Below are 19,585 nucleotides of genomic sequence, written 5' to 3'. Positions count from 1 at the left end.
AAGCCTACTTCAGAGTAATACAGTTGTGTAACCTTATTTTGTTTAAATGTAACCAATACTAACCCAGCTAAACATACGCCACAGGGTGAGACCTGCCAAGGCCTGCCATCGCACACCATGTGACGATAAAAGTCACAAACTAAACATACTGCTCAGCATTGTTGCCAAGCACATCCGTGTTGCAGCCAGGTACAGCAAGGTAAATGTTCTTTGCTGTTTTCATGGTAAGATGTAGTTACACGTAAGGGCTTTTACCTCTGGATTTACCCCATATGTCCCTCAAATAACCAGACCGGTCTGACTGGAAAAAGCAATTCCACATACAAGGAGGTAGATGAGAGGAGTTACTCTTGAGTTTGGGGGATTTAAATGAGTGAATGGTAAAGAACAGATGAAAAGCCCTGAATACACTGGAGTCTGCTGGCCCATAGTGAACAGAGAAGGGAGTGTCAGCAGCAACAAAACATGGCATTCTGGGAACTTGGCCAAAGAATCGTGAAAACTTAACTGAGCCAGTAGGACCAGTGAGGTTACTGAGTTATGCAGTTAGCAGATTATTGCTCTTTTGAAGCAATGAATACAAATGTTTTTAAATGCTGCCTTCAGAGATGCATAAAATAATCTTTATTCAAAGTTGTTTTAAGCGGATGAATGAGGATCATTAGTTGAAAAGCTGTAAGAAACTTGTTGCTTTTTTTCATCAGGTACAGTCTGGGTTCCACTGCTCTTCATCCGCAGTTGTTGTCTGGTTTGCTTTTTTTTTTTCCTCCCATGCTTCAGTCCTTCCTGCATTCCTCTCCACGTTTTCCAAAAGTCTACTTCACAGTGAAGAAACCGATACAAATTTTAGCAAGTGGACATGTCTGGAGGCAAATTTTCCTTGTGTTGGAAGTACATAAATCATCCAAAGTTCACAGCATGTATGGTGTTAAAAATTGAGTTTTATGTGAACCTTTGACTTTGCCAATTTTCCAGATGCTCATCATTAGTTGGAGTTTTACAAAATGCACAAGCAAAAACATTAGTTCAAGGAAGGTGCGCCAACTGGAAAGGGTGTCAACTGTCAACAATTAACTTTCTAAGTTCATTACTTAAGTTCAGCCTTTTTTTCATAATTTGTGTTGATACATTTTGTTTGAATATGTAAATTTACTTATGGTTATAGCATTTCATTATTAGAAAAGGATCAATTTAGCACTGGTATCCCATAGTTGAAATGATATGGGGACTGTAACATAATAAATGAGCCTTACAGTTAGACAAGGAAGAGGGAAAAGAGCAGGAGATAAACAGGTTTTTGTGGATATAGTGTATTGCCAGACACACTGTCTAACCTCTATTCAGATAGTTTTATTCTGGCTCTCGATGTGTGTTATTTTGTTTAATGCAAATCTGCTACACATAAACTCTACCAATATTCAAAAGCCTTCTTTATGGTGTATTTTCAGTATGCTCTTCATTTACCTGCACTTTGCCTCTCCATATGATAATGCCTCATGGAGGCTCTGTTTTGCTGGAGTACTTCCTGTTCAACAGGCACAAACGACCCAATGATATTCCACCATTTATCATGGCGTCCCGCCCTCACCTTTGCAAACCAGCCAATAGGTGACGACTCTGAGATTCTCTCCACTCAAAAGCCGAGCCATACAGGTAACTCGCGAAAAAAAAAATAGAAGGAGAAGAGAAAAAAATATCCGTGGCTTGTTATGGAGTTCGTGTGAAGGAAACACAGATTTCCACCCTTCTTTACCAGTTAAACCAGTATCTCTGGATAGAACACACTCAAGTACTGCAACAGGTAGAGTCTGACCGCAAACTCTTCCGTGGCTCCTCTGAAAAATAATCTCCCTCTTTTTTTTCTCTCTGCGTTTACCTCAATTGAGTTTCCAGCCCTTTTGTTCGCTCTCCTTATCACTTGGAAAAGGTGAACCCTCGTGTTATTTTTATTTGAATCTTTGCTTTAATTGTAGTTTTTACCCTTGTGGTCCCTGATGGCTTCGCACAGTGATACTCTGGTGGTGTTCTTTGGGGCAACAGCTGGTGCAAATGGGGGTAAACTGGGTTCGGATGAGAGGGAAATAATTCTCTTGGTGTGGCAAATTGTGGATCTACGTGAGAAAAAGGTACGGACCTGTCTGACCCCTTCGTTGTACGGTTTCTTGTGTACCCAGAGTGTTTGTGGCTTAGTGTCTCCCTGTAGTAGAACAGTATGTTTGACATTTAAATCAACATGGTGTGCTTTCTTTAACCGCCTGCAGCCTGCTGTGCTCCCATGCTAGCTAACGCTACATTCTCACCTTTTAACAGGTGACCAAAATTTAACGAACAGGTGAGAGGTGGCTCCTCGCCTCCATGGAGAAAACACACCTATTTGGTTTAACATGTAATCCTCTCGATACAAACAACGCTTTATTGACAATTAAGCGCTCCTTGCAACTACATTGTCACTTGTGTGACCCTTTTAAACCGTTAATTTCCTGTATGTGTGTGTGGGGGGGACTGTTGGCATACATTGGTCCTCGCTGTATTCTGCGCCATGAAACGCTAAATCCTTTCACAGGTCGGGAAGCTCCACGAATGTTTTGTCAAGCCAGACACTTTGGAGCTGACAGAGCAGTGCAAAGAGGAGACCGGGCTGACTGTTGAGGACATCGTCAAAGCTGAGCCCCTGGATAAAGTTCTGCAACAGGTGAGTCTCTGTTCTTTCAGAGGAAATGGGTTGTGATCAAATGAAGCCACTGGAGTTGAGGTGCTCAATCTCTCCAGTTTTATTAATTATGCCAAAACCACAGCAGCCGCTCATGCAACCTCCTGACATTATGAGAAACTCAGGAGGGTGACTTCTCACCGACATGGCCCAGAGCGAGATGTGACGGGACAAGCCTGACTGGTATTAAGCTAATGTAAAGAGTGTCAGATTTCCTGCGTGGCCTTTTGGGGGCCCTCCACCTGGCTGAGATGTGTCATTGGCTCTGACAGTTAAACTCTTCTGACAGTTTGTAGAGGCTCAGGAGTTGGGATGGGTAGAGCCTGGGGTGTCTGGAGATAAGGAGGAGTCACAGGTCTGGTCTTGCCCTGCTCTGATGCACACTGCAGACATCTGGAAGGTGGAATGTTATCCTGGAGCCGCACCTCAGTTTTAGGCTGTCCGACAGACAGGAGGGGGACAGGGATTTTGCTAGACATAAAGCTGCCCCCCCCCACCCCCTCCCCCCCAATTCAAATGACACTTTCTGTTTTTGAAAGGTTGTTTGTCTGCAGTGTGCTTGATGAGCTTCCCCTGCCCCCCCCCCCCCCCCCCCCCCCTCACCCCCAGTATCGGTCCTGCTGCTGAAACCGAAACCACTGATGGTGCGGGTTGGAAATGTGGAGCTCTTTATCTTTTCTAAAACATTTAGTTCCATGTATGTCGTGAGCATTTCTGGCATGTTTGAAAGCACAGAAGGTCAAGTCTTGTATGTATTTTTTTTTTCTTTCTTTCTCAATAAATTAAAAAAAAAAGAAAAAGGGGTGACTTGCCTGGAATGGATTGTACTAATGGACAAACTAGGGTCTGCTGAGCATGATCTCCACCACCCTGACCTCATACCCCAGTGCTGATTTGCGTTTTATGTGACATGTCGTGCGCAGACATGTGCGATGCGAGTGACGCCGCCGACCAAAATATGAGCCTCATATTCGGGGTTAAATGGGCTTGCTTTGACTTAGCGGATTTGGAAAAAGAAGATTAACCATCACACTTTACAGTAATCTACTACTAAATATTAAAACTAAATGCTTGTCCTGGGGCATATGCTGTCAGAGACTTGGCTTATTCTTTAGCATCTTTTAGAAAGGCTGACCATGAACTTGCATTCTTGGTCCTCCTCCCCACCTTTAGGTGTGTCTTGACAAAAGTGCTCATGTCGCCAAACATGTTTTTCAGCCTCCGTTTCAAGAGTGTTTGTTTGCATTGGGTGTACCCTTGCAGCTCCACAGATAGTGTTTGGAACCTGTCATTATCATGCCGTGTCCGTGTGTTTGGCATCGATGTTAGTGTTGTTGTGGTCTTAGTGCATGTGCTAACAGGCCTGTTTGGGTAGTTGGGTTGTCTTTTTTCAGCTTCTACCAGGGCTTTATAGCAGTAATATTGCAGAGGTTATTATGATTAATGCAGTGTGTAGAAAGACTTGAATTTCCTGGGAGTTTGGTCAGAGTTTTGAAGGCGTTTCAGATCGGGTACATACCGATCGGGTAAGGTTTCAGCCACTCTAGGTTAGATTGTGTGCTGAACCTTCAAATATTAACCCAAGCAATCAGTTTGTTCTTCTCATGCCTTTTGTGTGACTCTTAGAAGTATACTGTCCCCTCACCATTGGTCATTCTAAGATTCTTTTATCCTTGTGAAGAAAAGGTTGAATTGTTTCCAAAATGTTGGAAGAGCTGTATGGCATTGCAGTGTAGAAGCATTTTAACCACTTTTTTTTTTGTTGCTCATTTCAACCCATTCATTGATACTAGGCCACAAACTGCTGTCTCTTATAGGCGGGCTTGTTATATTGACGTGTTGTTACAGGCACCAAGGACGTCTGTAGGGGTAAAAGATTTATTAAGGTAGACACGTTTGGCTAGATTAGCTGGGCTGTGGAACACTTAACTTCCATACAGGTTGCCAGAAATAAAAAAACCACATTGTGGTGATAGTGAGTGCTAAATGTTTTTCTTTTCCACTTCCAGAGTTTTCCCTACCAGTGAAAGCCATTAGCAAGCCTAAGCTGACTAAACGGAGAGACATTACACTAATTCTTAAATATTACTTTTGAACAGAGAATCTTCTGTATTATTTGTAGCCTTAATGTTGCCATGCAATCAAGGGTTTCCCAACCATTTCTTGTGAGGTCAGGAAATTGACAATGCAACCCCTCCATATGCAGCAGGGTGGTTTTTTTTTTTTTAGAAATCCTTGGAAAACCATGTCCTGGACAACATGATTCTACATGTTGAGGACATCATGAAGCCAAAAAAACTTCACTTCACTGTCTTTTTAACTCTGTTTAGATCAGTAACTTGATTTTCCTAAATGGGGCTGACTGATGCTACGTGTTTTGCGTAGTGTTTCTGCACTGCACACAAACTCATTGGCGGTTTAAAAAAAAAAAGGTATGTAACACACACCAACACCACCAATTCTTTTCCCTAACCATCTGCAACTACGCAAGCTGGTGTGCCATAGTGCACAATGGTGTTGTAGCTAGCACCGTGGCCTCAGTCAGTTTCAGGGCTCCAGAGCCATCCCAACAGCACAGAACCAACTGTCTTTGTTTGTTGGTTCAGTTTCTTTGAGTCACTGGTTCTAACACTGCTGCCCCACTGGCTGACAGAAGATGTGCACGCTGCAGACTGCTGTAAGCGCCTGGCATGGTTACACGCACAGTTGAGTCGAGCTGCAGTTAGCGTTAACTTGGCCATGTAAGTGGACCACCATCCTTGTCCCAGCAAACCTGCGTGGGAGCAGAACCGAGTCGTCTGTACGTGATGCTGTGGACTGTGGGAATTGCACAAACATTAGGCTGCTTTTGAGTCTGGTTTTGAGAAGCTCGTTTGGTTTTCTGTCGGTCTAACGTGTTGACATGCACTTTTGAAAGGCATTCAGTTGATTAAATAAGTTTTTGTTGTTAGTTTCTTGGTTCCAGTTAATGCAAATTATTAAAACGATGGGTAAGATTTCAGTTTTTCCTTGTTGAGCCAGGCAGAAATGCCAAACTTAAACCAACTTCTAAAATTCCGAAAGATTATTGAATAGATTGTCGTGCGAATGCACGTTGAAATCGGAGTACTTAAGTGTTTTATGACCGCGGCTGTGACGCAATAACACGTTCCCATGCTGCAGCTGCTCGGTGGAGCAGGCTGATGGTTTAGCTGCAGTCAGACTGTGGGCAGCTGGAGAAGCTTGGCTTTGGTTTGACACATCGGCAGCGTGTTGCAGCCTGTGACGAGCTGCGTGTTATCATGGACTCTGCTGTGGACACGGTTGTGAAACGTGTTTATGTGCTCACCTCAGATTTTAGTTGGGGGTTTTTTCCAGCTTTTGCAGATTACAGCCTGAAATGTCAACTGCTTTATGTGGTTTTCATTGCTGGATTTTCCTCTCGCAGGCCAAGGCAGCCATATTGTGTCGTAGGTGTCTCTAAAGTTTTGGATCACCAAACTGTTGGAACTGCTGTTGTTTCACGGAAGCACAAACTTGACAACTGTGTTTTATATTCAGTTACACAAGAATTCACACTATTGGGAAGAATTAGGCTGGGATATGAAAATAAAGAATATACCCACTTAATTCACTTGTTGTTTTTTTACACAGCATATTGCATGATATGTAATGTGTTTCATTAATTACCATAAAATGCAATAAACACCTTCATAGAAAGCGGATTACATTTATCTGGGATTGATTATATTGTTAATTATATAATGCTCACCAAATGTTTCCTTTGCAATTTTGCCACACTGTGTCAGAAACAGCAGTGTGGTGCAAGTGTGTGTTTAAACAGTTGCCGGGAGGGACTGCCCGGACACTCCCTTATGCTCTTATCGGAGTTTGTTTCAGCCACCACCACCTTACCTCACCTCTGCATACAAATGGTCCGGCCACACAGGAGAGCAAACTCTGATAGGGCCGCGTTCAAAGGCCACTTCCTCCCCCACTTCTCTGGAAATGCCCTTCAGATTGAGAGCAAGACGGAGAACATTGCAACAAATGTGTGAGACTCCTGAAACTGCTCTGGGGAAAGAGTTTTTTTTTTTTTTAAATTTATTTATTTTAGGGGGATTATTTTTTTGTTTACTTTAGTTATTTAGTTTAGTTTCGCCCAGTCTATGAAGTTGGTTATCAGTGTGCCATTTGTCTTCTGCTCAGCTTGTTTGCTCAATTTATTTGTGGCTTTTGTGGCTGAGGAGAAAACGAGAGGGTGTGTCTTCACCTCTTCTTTGACATTTGCTTTTCTCTCAGGGCTTTAGTAATAGTCTAAGGTGGAGCTATGAGCAAACATTAGTCCTGTTATCAATGTAAATAAGAAAATTGGGCTGTGTGGCTTAGCTTTGACTGTGCCGCTGGATTAATCTGTAAAACTTTGAAGTGCCATTGCTCAGGATTTTCGTGTCTACCGTTTGGATGATAAAGGCGTCGGGTATTAGATGAATGCATGGCTGACCTCTCATGACCTCTACAATGACACAACACCAACACTGACTGGGGGAATGCAAAAGTCCTGGACTGGAGTTGACAAATTGTGCCTTATATTATTTGGATATGTTATGCTACATTAAGCATTGCTGTAGCGGTTTCCAAATGGAAAGGAGCTGTAGGATCTGCTGGTCTGTTTGAGGCTTGCTGTAAATGCATAAGAATTCTCATCTTTCGTAAGGCTCCCCATTATTCTTATCCTGACCGACCCACCTGCATCTGTCCCCGACGCATCTGTTCTCTTGTCAGTAGGTTTTGGCGCTGCTGAAGAGCCAAGCATGTCTCTCAGACTGTCATGAAGCACGCGCCTTAAAGTCTGAGGGGTTGTGGAACACAGCCGGTGGCCCTGTGAACCAGTCGGTCTCTGAGTGCAAGGTGGCCCCATTTCCAGGTGGCCTAACTGTTCTTACAGAGGCGACTTTTAGTCTTCTGGGAAGGGCTTTTTGTCGTGGTTACCGGCAAAAGCAGACGGATTTACGTCTTGGTGTGCAGAAAACGCAGAGAGGCATTTGACTCGGTGTGACCCGTGTTAGCGGGTCCCCACGTCCCTTCCACCTACCACATGTGGAGGAAAAGAGCGACCGAAATGAAATGGTGCGATATCCAGTGGAGGACTGATAGATTGAGACTACAGAAAGTTAACTGGTCGAAATGAAACTGTTTTAAGCTGTAGTTTCACTGGTGATCATGAGATCGACAGCCATCACTGATTTATTTGTATATTTTTATGTTTGACCCTCTGTGGTTGTTGTCTGCCAGATGTTGACCGTTGGTAACTCTTTTTTTTTTTTCTTTTTTTTTTTTTTTTGCTCCAATATTCTCTCTTTGTAGCTTTGACTCTTCGGCATGGTCCAGTTTGCCAGCAACTCCTTTACTTGAAAAATGTTTCTGTTGTTTGGCTGTCTTTTGAAGGCGATTTAATACAAAGACGATGATGAAATGGTCATGAGCTTTAGTTCATATTTGGAGAGAAGACCTGTAGCAGTTCACCAGTAGCGGGTTTGCGAAGCACAACAGGGGCCCGTTGGAGTGGTAGTTACAGGTAAATATGAATATGTGGCAGGTCCTGGTATTTCAGCTCGACTGCTGTCGCCATCAGTCTCATGAAGCGGAGGCAGGCTGGTTGGACCTGTATGGGTAGTTTTTTGTTATGTTTGTTCTAATGTGTGTGTGGCTGCTGGTTGTGCAAAGAGAAGCTGTGATCCTGATGATTAGTGGTGTGATCATTCCTTCCCTTTGTCTCCTCCCTCTCTCTCACAAAGCAAACACTAAAACCTGTTAGACATGCCTTGTACCTAATTGGGTGGGGGAAATAAAAAAAAAAGTCAAAACGCAGAGCAACACTGACTGATCCTCCCTCTGATCAGTCAATTCAGTCGTATAATACCTGTTTACTACGTTAAACATTATTTTTGCCTATAACAAAAGTCCTAAATCACCCCGTTTCTTGTCTGCTTCCTGTGTTCGTCTCCACAGTTCCAGCAGTCTGTGACGTCGGAAGTAAAATGCCTCGGCGGGAACTCTTACTCACTTTTGGTGAACAGTCCACTTGTCATTCGACAAGCCCTCCACCCCGAAGCCTCCAAAAAGGTGATTATTTCCCTGAACCGATGACACAGCACCTGGACAGGCACATGTCCATCGAGACATGTATCCGGGGTCCCAAGCACACTAACGTCTGTCATGTTTTTATTTTTTCCTCCCTGTCCAGAATCTTGTTCTACCGGAGTGTTTCTTTTCATTTGTGGACATAAAGAAAGAGTTTCAGAAATGCTGCCCCAATGCTGGCCCTGAGCAGAAGCTCACGCTCTCCTCCATGTTGGAATGTATCCTTTGCGTGGGTGTCCATTTGGAAATGTCAACGTCCATTTTTTTTAATTTAATTTTATTTTTTGATGTGCAGCGCCAAAACGAGCCTAAATGGCACTTGATTATCACAGAAGAACATAGCGACACCAGGTAGAAAGTCAATACGACAGCTAAAAATGAGCAGCAGCCTTAACCGTGTGCACAGATGTTGGTCTCCCAGCTGTGTCGGAGCAGCTGATGGGGGTGAGGGAGGTGAGGAGCATTGTGCAGCTGACCCTCTCCATCCTGGCTGAACCCTACAGTAAGTAACTACCAGATTTCGCACGCTACATGCTTAGCAGCTCCTGTGGAGTGTTCTGTGCACAGAAAGCAGAGAGACATGTGGCCCACAGACGTGACAAAGCGCTGCGAACTACAGCTTTAATTTCTCTTATGTTGCACAGTCTTGATACTGAGTCAGGTTTTTTTTTATTTTTTATTTTTTTATTTTTTTTATCCAAAAGCATGTATTCCCAAGCAGCAAAAAACGCTTACTCATCACTTGACAAGTGAATGCAGAGAAGTAATACGACTATAGATATATTAAATCAGGCTTTTTTTTAATTTTTGTTATTTAAAGCGTTTCATCTTCACTGTGGCTGTCCCCTCTGGGCTTTACCCTCTTAATGATAGCCAAGTATGTATTTGGGTGTGATATGCACTGCAAACTCCTTCATCCTATAAGACAGAGCGTTGTTTTTGGCATCAAGGACTCAAAAACACATTTAATGGTTTTTTTGTTTGTGTCTTTTTTAAGATCACAACTTCTCCTGTTTTGAAACGGTGAACTACAAGTTTGACTCCGGCACATGGTACGTAAAAACCCGGAGTGCACGTGTACCTCAGCTTTGTTAGTCAACAGCGTTGGTTACAGAGCTGACAAACCCTCCTCGCATCTGAGAATCTGAGCGTTGATTACAGCAACACGAAAGCCACAAGTGTGTTATTAAAGCTGTCCAGGTTTGCCATCAAGTGCTTAGCTGGATATTCAGTAGCAGGGCACCAGATCCTGCTGCTCTCACAAAGCCAAAAGCCTGTCACCTTGACAACCCTGACATTTAACCACAGGGCTGTGAGTGGTGTCTTTCTTCAGTCTGTGGACAATTTGTTCAAACTTAACAAGAGTGAGAGGAAATCTAGGTCCCAGTCACCTGCAGGAATGCTCACAATCACTGCTCATTATTGTTCCTTTCATCACTAATGTTCCAATATCCTGTATTCCAATATGTTTTGTTTTTTGTTGTTGATGTTTTTGCAGCGGTAAGGCTGAGCCGGTGGACAGTGAAACGGTGATCAGAGCGCGGGGCCTTCCGTGGCAGTCTTCAGACCAGGATATCGCTCGCTTTTTCAAAGGCCTTAATATTGCCAAGTACGTTGGACGTCAACACGCTCCATAAATCTGTTTCAAGTCCGCTGAACAAAATCTAAATGGAAAGTTTCGAAAGCGGGACGTATTGCATGTTAGTCAAGCTGCCGAGCATTCGCTCCATTTCGCCGTTGCTCACTTAATCTGTATTGGAGAAGGAAACTGTACAATATATCCAGATGTAAAAGGAAAAGAGAGATGTAGCATTTACAGATGCTGGTAGGCTTATTGTGTCTTAGGAGTCAGACAGTGGCTGAAGTAGAGGCTTTGAAACAAATGTCAGTGTTCTGTGAACAGTCTCTTTGTATGAAGGTATCTGTGCTCTTGTGTCTCAGGGGTGGTGTGGCGCTGTGTCTTAACGCTCAGGGAAGGAGGAACGGGGAGGCCCTGGTTCGTTTTGTCAACTCGGAACATAGAGACCTGGCCCTGGAGCGCCACAAACACCACATGGGCAGCCGCTACATTGAGGTCGGTTTCGGCACTGAGCCATCATGCTGTTTTGAGTGCTTATCTGTGATTTTACCACCTTAATTCTGCAGTGTGTTTCCTCTGTTTGACTTGTTAACTAAATCCAGTTTCTTCTCGTCTACTTTTAGGTCTACAAAGCCACAGGAGAGGAATTCCTCAAGATTGCTGGAGGTCAGATTTCAGATTTAAAGTTTTTTTTTTTTTTTTTTTCCTCTCCTTAACCATGTTTGCATGAACAGTCATGGTGAAAGACTTTCTGTTCCATTGCTTTCCATCTGAAAAAGTGCTGCTTTATAGTGCAGAGTGGCTCTTTCTCCTGTTACCTGTCTCTTTGCCTCATCTCAGTGACTACCTGGCAGCTTACCTCAGGCTAATGAAAGACACTTTGTGGGGTTTGTTCCTCAATGCCCCCCATTCTTCCTCACCTTTTCATGCTCAGGCCAACCCCTCAGAGGCCAGTTTAAGAGAAATTTCACCCTCTCCTCACAGCAGCTCACCTGTTCAGTTCAAGCTCCACTCCCATGAGGCAGTGAGGGCTGCCGCTCGGTGAAAGGACCGACTCGGTGCTAACACAAAGGGGGTGTGAAGAGACAAAGGCAGGACCCGGGGCCTCTGGATCATTGAGCAGCAGTAACAGGGGACAGAGATAGAGTAGCGGGAAAAGAAACACAGTCACTCACAGCAGATAACCTACAGTGGCTGTTAGTCAGACCCTGGACTTTAAACTGATGAGTGATAATCGATCGACAGCACTCTGGACTAAGCAAATAAATCAGAAAAGACGGAGATTAATTTATCAATGGAAACAAAAGCAGTAAACATGGAAAAATACGTAAGCTTTGGTGTGTTTTAGAAAGAGAGCCTAGCAGTCTAATCAAATTTCAACTGACTATTGTTGGTAAGTTTGTGTTCATATTTATCATAGTAATTTCACTAAAGAAACACTAAACCTGTTGGGTTACTCGGTTTAAACCGAGGTTTTATTCTGAAAAGCAGGCCATGATACTTACTTTATACAGTCTATGGTTGAAGGAAGTATGTATATAAGAGGAGCATGATATAAATGGGAGAAATGAGCTTGAAACCAAATGCCGACGACTTTGGTAATGGGGTCAGTGAATAAAGCTGTGAGGGAAAATCTGACATGGTTCAGCTAGCTGTCCAGCAGCCAGTGGGACAATTACTGTGATGAACTGGCCACTTCCCCTGAAATAAAAACTTCAGCATCAGCTGCTTCAGTAGCACTGAAAAGTGACATTTCATTACAGGAGTTGTTACTTGTTTCTGAAGTTCCATCTTTACTTAAACATCTAATTTAAAAAGATTAAATAAAATTCAAAGCTTTTTCCATTTTCCAAATCTGCCGTAGCACACCCGTCAATCTAAAATGTAGTGACTAAACCGAAGATAATTACAGAACACGGGACGCTTATGAACTAAACTGACTAAGACGTTCAAGCAAGTTGCATTAACCTAAAAATATTTGCTCCTGTTTGAGAATAAAAGGTCTGCAATGCTAATGTGGAATATACATACTCCCCTCTGACTTTAGGGACATCTAATGAGGTGGCCCAGTTCCTGTCTAAAGAGAACCAGGTGATTATCCGAATGCGGGGGTTGCCGTTCACTGCCACGCCCCAGGAAGTGCTGTCCTTCCTTGGCCCGGAGAGCCCGGTTACAGATGGTGCCGAGGGTCTGCTCTTCGTCAAGTACCCCGACGGACGGCCCACAGGCGACGCCTTCGTGCTCTTCTCTTGCGAAGAATATGCCCAGAATGCTCTGAAGAGGCACAAGCAGATCCTGGGGAAGCGGTACATCGAGCTGTTTCGAAGCACCGCTGCTGAGGTGCAACAGGTGAATTAATTTAGCCGGGTTTGTCTGAAAACCACTCGAGCTGCGAGTGAAAACGGGAGCATTCGGTGATACTGTTAAAGATCGGTATGATATTGTAAATATTAGAAAAAAAAACGACTATTAAGATGATGAAATAGTTTTATTTAAAACGTATGTCTTGGACGTGCAGTCAGGACTTCATGTTCTGTCACGGGAGAATTGATCATTAAAGGAAGTTGTGTTTGCCAGGTCTTGAATCGCTACATGTCCACCCCACTGATCTCCACACTGCCCCCTTCACCGATCGTACCCGTCCCAGTGCTCTCCACTCCACCCTTCCTCCCATCAGCCAGCAGCTCCCGAGACTGCGTGCGCCTCCGCGGTCTGCCGTACACGGCGGGCATCGAGGATATCCTGGAGTTTATGGGCGAGCACACCATTGACATCAAACCTCACGGAGTCCACATGGTTCTTAACCAACAGGTCAGACTGTGTTTCTGAAGGCTTTTTGCACCCCTGCTTTTCTTTCTCCTCTTTTACTCCAGAGGGATTTACTCATTTGCCTGATGCTGATGGTGTCTTCCGTATCTTCCTCTGCTCATGCAGGGCCGGCCCTCTGGCGACGCTTTCATCCAAATGAAGTCACCCGACAAGGCGTTTATGGTGGCCCAGAAGTGTCATAAAAAGACGATGAAGGACCGGTATGTGGAGGTGTTCCAGTGCTCCACTGAAGAGATGAGCATTGTGCTGATGGGAGGAACCCTGAACCGCAGCGGCCTCTCGCCTCCACCCTGTAAGCTTCCCTGTAAGTTAACGCCACCCGGTGAGGTTCATTAACTCAGATTCTGCTGTACATCCATACATTTGATTTATCAAGTTCATCACTTTGGTCCAGATTGAAACACTGGATAGATGTCCCATACAAAATTACAGATGAGTATAAAACTGTGACAAAGGTTACTTGTATATCCCCCAGCTGCACTTATTACCAAAGGTTTTGCAGACAAACATCTGTTTGTTGACCATGTCGCCTCACTATAGTCTGCTGGTAGAAACGTACACAATATTTAGCCATGTCACGGTGCACAGTCCCTTGGTTGCCTCTGAAACACTGATGCAAGTTTAGATGTGCTGGAAGCAGCTCTAAACGGTGTACTTTGCTCCATTATGGCTCATATCTGTCTGCTGCAGGAGATTAGATTGTGTCAGAGAGAGCACTTATTTCTTTTCCTTTCTCTCCTCTGCGTGCGTTTCTTTTCAATGTGTATTGATTAACAGTCCTTTTGTATTTTCCATTCACCGTCACAGAACTGTCTGAAATAGGAGATTTTTTATATATATATATATATATATATATATACATATACTCCAAGCTTATTTGAACTATTCTGACTCTGAAGTAATGTCTTTTTGAACATAACTTCACCCTGATTGACCTGGAAACACTTGAGCGTCCACAAGGTCAGCCTTGCTGTCTCCATGCAGTGCGTTTGGCACCGAAAGAGACCACAATTGCCCACAGCCTCCAGCAGATAGTGGCTGTTTGTGTGTAAATACATCCTTACCATCATGTGTGTGTTTACATTGCAAGTATGACAGCTTGAAGGACACTTTGTGCACATTTTTTTTGTCTTCATGGCCTTGGTAGCATGCAAACAGCATTTACAAAGCTCAAAGGTTTTTTTTTTTTTCTTTGAGACAAACGTAGTCAAATTATAAATGTACCTAATTTTATAGATCACAAATTTATTGGGACCAACAGTTCTTAAATGTCTTAACTTGCAAAGAACTCTCAACTCCCCTTTGTTATCATGACTGACTGCAGCTGGAAGGCTCAGAGGATCAGGCCACATCAACTCATTTTCTAAAACAACTGCAGATTCAAAGATTGGTTTCATCAAATTCACACGAATGTAGCCTATTGGTAGTTGTAGCCACTTTGTCAAAGTCTGGAAGAAGAAGAACCAAAGTGTCTCAGCAGAGAGGAAATTGGGAGAAACCCTGGAACCACCCAGTTAGAAGTTATTTGAACACCACTGTTGTTCAGCGGAGAATCTCCTGCTTTAAGGCCGACACGTTCAGATTCAGCTGGAGCTCGCAGCTGACCAAATGGACAAAAGAAAAGTCTTCCTCAGGAAAGCTTAAAGGTCAGATGAGACTAACTTTTTTTTTTTTTTTTTTTTTTTGGTTCTTTATTATCAGAGGCAAGTTAGGGTTAAAGGTGACTCATTCGGCCCCAAGAACCCTGCGGCGTGTTGCTTAGTCGGTGGAAGTAAAACAAACGTGCGAGGTGTCCTCTTCGGCTGTCTCACCAACGGTCTTAAACGCCCAAAATGTTCAGTTTATTTAACATTTTCGTCTGGGCGTTTTGCTAATTTTTCTCATAGATTTTGAGATGTTTGAGTCACCATAAGTTTCTCTACAGTTCAAGGTAAATGGACATCTTGATGACTTGATGATGATGACTAAGGCGTACATACTTATCCGTCTCTCTTTCTGTAGGTCTGTCACCTCCCACAGCCTATTCTGCCTTCCCCTCTTCACCTGCCATTCTCTCAGAGGCTGCCCTCTATCAGCCCCCCCTGCTGGCGGCTCCCAGACCTCCTCAGACCACCGTTCACAGCCCCGCTCACACTCTGGCCTACTACCCCCCTCAGCCACATGTCTATATGAACATGAACTATGCTGCTTACTATCCCAGGTCAGTGCAGCAAACTGCTAATCAAACAACACTTCATGCATTTCTCAAACATCTTACCTCTGTTCTTCTGCTCATTTTTAATTCCTTTTACTCTCCAATTTGCTCTCCAGCCCCCCGGTTTCTCCCTCCACAGTTGGCTACTTCGCAGCCCCACCAGGATCGATGGCAGCTGCAGTAGGGGCTCAGCCCCACCACGCCGCAGTTGCCGCCTCCTCAGTGCTGCCTCAGCCGGCCGCCCTGGTCAGGATGCAGGGCCTGCCCTACAACACGGGGGTTAAAGACATCCTCAGCTTCTTCCAGGGATACCAGGTCAGTGCACACAGCACTGGAACGAAGGCAGAGATGGAAAAGTGTGTTTGAGTTTGGAGGGACGTGTCGAGCAGGGATTCGTTCATAGCAATCGCCTGGCAGTGATGGAGAGTTTAGAAGCTGACCAGGATAACGCACAGAAACATTTCGCACTTGATTGCAAATTTTGACCCTGTACTGCTCAATTAAGGAACACATGCACACTTGTGCTCTCCCCCTCCTCTTCGTATTTATCGCTGCCAGCCCGAATTAGGTGGGGTCCCCTGAAGCAGGTATGAACCCTGACGGGTGCTGCTTCAGACAGTCGGTCTGAGGTGGGGGGGGTTGTGTTGTTGTTGTTGTTCGGGTGGATCTTGGGTCTGCTTTCGGTCTTCATGGTTTGGGCTGGTACAACACTTCTTCTTTAAAGAGTGTGTTTATTCACACCAAATAAGAACTCATTTTGAGTTGCAGTCTGGAGATCGTGAGAACAGAGAAACGTAAGTCCAGGTGTGTAAAGTGTGTGTGTGAATGAGAGCCGACTCCTTTTCTGACTGTTGGCTGAACTGCTGCAATTGTATCCATAATGGAGAGAGACGGAGTGTTTTCTGGCAGCAGTAGCGTCTTTCACACAGACTCTGGGTGAGAAGACGGTCCTTCGTCACGTGTTCCCGTGCCTTAATACTGTGTGTCGCTCAAATGTTGCCAGTTTGGAGAGTTTTTGGTGTGTGTGTCTACATTTTTTGGTGTGTTGTCATCCATCTTTAATACCTTTTGCATGTCTGAGAGGCCATTCATCTGCGTGTGTGTGTGTGATTTACTGTATTGCAATAAACCGGTGTGGAGGCCTCCCAGCCTGACTGTGTGTCCATCATTATGCTATCTGTAGTACGCCCCTGACGACTACAGCGGCATGGTTCAGATGAGCGAACAGGCCAGGAGTCTGATTCAGCCCAAAGAATGGCTCTGTCTTTAGGGACTCGCCGCAAGGTAAGAAGAGCCCCCGGAGCAGAGAGGCAGAGTGGAGACGGGGGAAACTTTTTCTCGACTTGATTAACATCTGTATGTCTAGCACGAATGAAGAGCCGAATGACAAATGTGGCCTAAAAGCTTTTAAAGCGATCTGGAAGGACTGAGGTGCTGCTTTTGCTGCTCTACAACTTTTTCTTAAGTGATTTTGCGCTCATCACATCAGCTCTGGACACAGCATGTTGGCCAGCTGCTGGTGAATCTACACTGCTGACTGGTGCTTGTGTGAATATGCAGATCGTATCACAGCGATGGTATGAAATGATGTAGTTTTTAAATCATTTAAAAGTATTGAGGAGAAAAGCCACTGTGCCCTGTTCATTTTAGTAACTAAATAAGTATGACTACGTGGGATAATCCTTTCTTATTTTTAGCTGGGAATTATCAAGGCAACCTTTTTTTCTCCTCATGGTTCTGGCCCCAGCTCATACATTTTCCTATAATTAGAGCAACCCTAACCTCTAATAGCTACATGACGACTAAAAATTGAAATGACGTTGATATATTGTAGTGATTGAGACTGGTTGATAATGTTCTCCAGAGGAAACGATAAATATCTCATACAGGACCTAAAGTTTGAATTTTATTTGACCTACAGCTTGAACCCGAGAAAGTTCTTTTACCAAGATGATGGCCGTCGCCTGATTACACGTCGACATTCGACCTCTGCGCAAGGCATTTTTTTTTTACAGTGTCTGTTTCAACAGAGAAGGGTCAGGAGCGCTGATAATGAGGGAACTGCTGTATAAATAAGGCTTGCTTCAGAGATGCAACACAAATCTGCCTCAGTCCTTCGTAAATGTTTGCTGACAGCATCCTCTCACCTTCACTGTCTGCCTGTCTGATGATCAGTTTGTCATTGCTGATGTGATCTGTAAATCATTTGGAATTGGCACGTCTTACAAAGGCGTTTCCGCATCAAACTTGATTTCGGTGGACGATGTAAATGCATGTAAGCTACTAGAATATTAGTGTGGGTCAACACAACCTGCCTCGTGGGTTTCAGGTCTTTGAGTACAGCATGCACTCTGTTTATAGCTCTTCGCTCTGCCCTTTAATTCTTCTGCTTTCCAACTGGACTGGTGTGACGAGATGATATCGGTGCATGATTCTTCCTTAGCTCTTCGGGTTCCCCCTGCAGTTTTCATGTTGCTCTTATGACAAAAAAGCGTGACTTCTTGTGTTTGTTTGCTTGCCTCCCCACCCACCCCCCCCATCTTTCTACAGCTCCAGCCAGACGCCGTTCTCATCTTGTATAACTTCAGTGGCCAATGCAGCGGCGAGGCCTTGATCACCTTCCCTAGTGACGAAATGGCCAGGCGTGCTGTAGCTGAGCGCTCAAACCACCCATTCTACGGCCAGCAGGTCCAACTGGTCTTCTGTAACTGACCACTGGCCCTCAATTTCTCTCCACCTTAGACCGGGGTAGCACCCTGCAGAAGAGCCATCCGCGTTCTCTCCCTCGCCAACAGCTCCAAGCTTCACTACATTCCAGTTCTTTGCAGAACATCTACTGAAGCCGCTTCCTTCTGTGTGATCTGCTTTTCCGTTCTCTCACACACACACACACACACACACACCTGACACTGTTAGCCATGACACTCCAGAGGCTGCTGTTGGAGTTCGGGCATCCACAGATGAAGCAGCTCGATGTTTGGTAAATGACTTTGTGGATAACCCTGTATTGCATTTTTGTATCTTTGCACCTACTGCTGAAGCTGGTTTGCAGAGAAGAGATGGTGCGGAGCCTGGAACAGACCATGTTGTGGCTCTGTACAGCCAAACATGCAGATATATTTAAATGTGTGTGTGCTTGTCCCTATAAAACTGTACAAACATGTGTCCTGAAATGCTTGAGGCTGTACAAACATCTTCTACACATAATTCTATTCTGTATATTTCACACATTTAACTCTTAAACCACTGTACGATTTAGACTTTTCTGTGTTTATGAACTTTTGTGTTTAGTGCTATGCAAATACAGCTGTGTGTGTGTGTGTGTGTGTATATAAATGTATGTGTGAGGTTAATTCAGTGGCCTTCAGCAGTGTAGGGATGTGATTGAAAATAAAAAGCCATAAAGATTAATTTAGACTACTGAAACAAAGTACATCTGTATGTTTAAAGGGACACGAGTTGAGCTGAAGTGGCTTCGAGCTTCAGGGACAACCAGTTTATGCTGCACTGCACCACAGCTGTCCAAGGGTACCAACTAATCTGTGACTTCAGTTTTTGTAAAAAAAGCATTTATGTTGAGACCTCCAGCATGTCATCGTATTCAGGCATTTTCTAAGCACTACAGATTTCTTTTTGCTCCAAGCGAACAGATGAGGAACTGTGCATCTTTAACAGTGTAGCATGGCGACTTAATATTTTTATTGATGCCATTTCTTTATAAAAGCTGAGATTTTGTTATGTAATGTAAAAATGACAACGGCTTCCTTCCCTCCTCTCCTGATATCTTCCTTAAAGATCGACCGCAGCTACGGTTTCTCCTCAGTTTTTGTTTCCAGACCGTAGGACAGTCGGACTGCTGCACGCTTTAATTCCTCCTCGCCACCAGACTTTCCTGCGAGAGGCCTGATGACATCCGTCTTAGTTTTTCATCTCAAAGTGCCTACATTACCCAGAGTGCAATACTGGCCCAAATGAGGCGAGGTCAGCCTCTGGCGGCAGAGGAGATGTTTGCTTCTTTTGTTGCGAGTTTGAAACTTGCGTGAATTTCGATCAGTGTATCTGTTGTAAACAATAATAAAAAAAAAAAGAAAAGAAATGAGTGTTGACAATTATTCATGTTGATTAAAATCAATGTCTTCTATCAACACAC

General features: G+C 44.1%; 1 protein-coding gene across 3 annotated transcripts; it reads left to right on the top strand.

Moving 5' to 3' along the window:
- Nucleotides 1-1,677: 1,677 nt before the first annotated feature.
- esrp2 (epithelial splicing regulatory protein 2) lies at nt 1,678-19,527 on the top strand. 3 transcript variants are annotated; one of them, XM_072380302.1, is made up of 16 exons: nt 1,679-2,126; nt 2,564-2,692; nt 8,702-8,815; nt 8,937-9,051; nt 9,240-9,335; nt 9,831-9,885; nt 10,332-10,442; nt 10,775-10,907; nt 11,036-11,078; nt 12,460-12,761; nt 12,990-13,223; nt 13,347-13,545; nt 15,243-15,441; nt 15,552-15,750; nt 16,619-16,719; nt 17,986-19,527. In XM_072380302.1, exons 1-15 carry the CDS (start codon nt 1,995-1,997, stop codon nt 16,703-16,705), a joined length of 2,148 nt encoding a protein of 715 aa, XP_072236403.1. In that variant the 5' UTR covers nt 1,679-1,994; the 3' UTR covers nt 16,706-16,719; nt 17,986-19,527. The 3 variants fall into 3 exon arrangements, with proteins under 3 accessions (XP_072236402.1, XP_072236403.1, XP_072236401.1); XM_072380300.1 differs by lacking the exon at nt 16,619-16,719 and having other exon boundaries at nt 1,693-1,801; nt 1,974-2,126; XM_072380301.1 differs by lacking the exon at nt 16,619-16,719 and having other exon boundaries at nt 1,678-2,126; nt 9,831-9,889; nt 10,339-10,442.
- The last annotated feature ends 58 nt before the right edge of the window (nt 19,528-19,585 follow it).

This window comes from Leuresthes tenuis, unplaced genomic scaffold, assembly GCF_036924035.1.
Source record: "Leuresthes tenuis unplaced genomic scaffold, fLeuTen1.0.hap1 SCAF_2, whole genome shotgun sequence".
In the NCBI taxonomy this organism is placed as follows: Eukaryota; Metazoa; Chordata; class Actinopteri; order Atheriniformes; family Atherinopsidae; genus Leuresthes; species Leuresthes tenuis.
The sequence above is the reverse complement of the archived record's forward strand: the minus strand, read 5'-3'. Positions and strand labels throughout refer to the sequence as shown.